The 2,517-nt window shown below is 40.6% G+C and overlaps 1 protein-coding gene across 1 annotated transcript in view; it reads right to left on the minus strand.

Annotated features, from left to right (window-relative positions):
- LOC106878989 (transcription factor mef2A) overlaps positions 1 to 1,867 on the minus strand; it is a 10,712-nt gene extending 8,845 nt beyond the window's left edge. The window contains exon 1 of the mRNA XM_052974522.1: positions 1,692 to 1,867. Coding sequence (XP_052830482.1) covers positions 1,692 to 1,724 — 33 coding nt within the window. The 5' untranslated portion in view covers positions 1,725 to 1,867. The remainder of the gene's footprint in view (positions 1 to 1,691) is intronic.
- Between the last annotated feature and the right edge of the window lie 650 nt (positions 1,868 to 2,517).

A 2,517-nucleotide genomic window follows, 5' to 3' on the forward strand; every position in this document is an offset into this window, starting at 1 on the left:
TGTATATATATATATATATATATATATATTCACACACACACACATCTTTCCTTCCATATTCCTTCGTCCTCTCAATCTCTCAATTAACTTTCTTTCTCGCATTCACTGTTCTCTCTCTCTTTCTCTCTCTCTCTCTCTCATTCTCTCTCACTCTCACTCTCACTCTTTCTGTATTGAGTGTATATATATATATATATATATATGTATATAAATATGTACGCGTATGTGTATGTATATAGCTGCATGTGTATGCTTGTATACCTCATGCACTCTTTCTTCCTTCAAGCTCTTTCCTCTCTATTTCCTACCCCTCTCTCTCTCTCTCTCTATCTGTCTGTCTGTCTGTCTGTCTGTCTATCTATCTATCTATCTATCTATCTATCTATCTATCTATCTGTCTATCTATCTGTCTATCTGTCTGTCTGTCTGTCTATCTGTCCATCTATCTGAAAGATCTTTCTATCCTTTTGCCCTTCTGTCTGTCAGTTAGTATTTTCTATATACTCACTTGCTCCTCCTTCTTTCGGTAACCAAGCACTCCATGGCCAACACCACCGCTACCACTATCACCCCCCCCACCACCACCACCACCACAACAACAACAACAACAACAACAACGACGACGAACAGTTTCAAGAACATGGTTACGAAAACCATTCATTACCTTGATCACCACCATCACCATCACCACCACCACCACCCCAACCACCACCACTACCACTACCACCACTACCACCGTCTCTATCACTAACACTATCTCTACCACAGAGGTCAATCAGTTGACATATATATATTTCCATATGGCCAAAACAGCACTTCAGTTTTCAGTGAATGGAACAAAGATAACGGAATAGAAACATATCTGCCTGTCTGTCTGTCGGTCGGTGTGTCTGTATGTCAGACTGTTCGTCTGTCTGTCTGTCAGTCTGTCTGTCCGTAGTGTCCATCTCCTTATACTGTCTTTCAGTCTTTCTGTCTGTCAATCCAAACAGTTTCTCTGTCTTTTTCTTTACCCCTTTCTCTGTCACCTCCTCTCGCTCTCCCTCTCTCTCACCCCTCTTCCACTCTCTCTCTCTTTCACGCTATCTCTCTCTTTCACGCTATCTCTCTCTTTCACCCTCTCTCTCTCTCTCTGTCTCTCTGTCCTTTACCTCTCTGTTCCTTTTTACTCAACCATTAACCTGTCATCCTGTCCGTACACAAAATCTATTTACCTGTACAGTCAATCTGTAATGTCTGCCCGTACAGTTTCTCTCTCTCTCTCTCTCTCTCTCTTTCTCTCTCTCTCTCTCTCTCTCTTCCTCCCTCCTTCTCTCTCTCTCTCCCTCTCTCTCTCTCCCTCCCCCTCTCTCTCGCACGGTTCGACCAGTGAATCAGCACCATGGTATTATAATCATGAGCGCAAGGCCTTAAATAATCCTTTCTCCTATAGGCACAAAGCCTGAAATTTTGCGGGAGGGCGTAAGTCGATCACATTGACTCCAATATTTCACTGGTACTTAATTTATCGACCTCGAAGGGTTAAAAGGCAATGTCGAACTCGGAGGAATTTGAACTCAGAACGTAACCCCCAGACAGTCGAAATACCGCTAAGCATTTCACCCGGCTCGATAATGTTTCTGCCAGCTCGGTGCCTTAATTTTCTGCTACAAATAATAATGAGAAGAAATTTATTGGCGTTCCATAATTACCTGCGTTTCTGTGACATTCAAAAGTGTTGCCATTTCTGCCCGTTCACTTGACGACAAATATTTCTTCTGTTCAAATTGTTTCTCAAGTTCAAATATTTGTCTGCCTGTAAACGTTGTTCTTGCTTTCTTCTTCTTTACGGGACATTCATCGCCGCTTGAGCTTTTCGTTACTTCACCGAGTGATTTCTTCCGTTTGTCGTTCTTGCATTCCAGTCCTAATTTTTAAATACAGAAAAGAAATGCATATAAGTAAATTTTTTAAATAAAAGAAGCTTGGTGTGCGCGTATGTGAACGTGTTTGTGTGCTTGTGTGTGTTCAAAACTATATACATAATATATACAAGTACAAACGAAACAAACGGAACAAACGAAAGATTTACACAGAATGTCGCTAAATCCTCTTCAGTTATCGTTCAAAGTATCGCAGCAGCTTAAACGTCTTTAACGACAATGTTAAACCCGTTTGGTGGTTTCAGCCACGAGAAGCCGTTGGGCAATAGCGAACAAACAATCAAGGGACCATGACAGAAGGTTAACATATTAACAAAAAGGAAATAAATATACATTATAAAATATACATTATGCAAACAAAAATAGCATTGAAGAGGAGACGAATATTGGACGAACATGGGACAAACACGAAAACAAAAACGACGGAATGTGGACAGAGAAACAAAATGAAATGAATAAACAGAATAAGGCCTTATGACGCGAGAAAAAGACAGATTAAGACATAGAGTGAAAGAGACAGAGAGTGAGAGAGGATTCGGAAAGTTCTGATGATCACAGTTGCCCTAACGTAGCTGAAATATATTTATCATATATA

Source organism: Octopus bimaculoides, chromosome 18, assembly GCF_001194135.2.
Source record: "Octopus bimaculoides isolate UCB-OBI-ISO-001 chromosome 18, ASM119413v2, whole genome shotgun sequence".
NCBI lineage: Eukaryota > Metazoa > Mollusca > Cephalopoda > Octopoda > Octopodidae > Octopus > Octopus bimaculoides.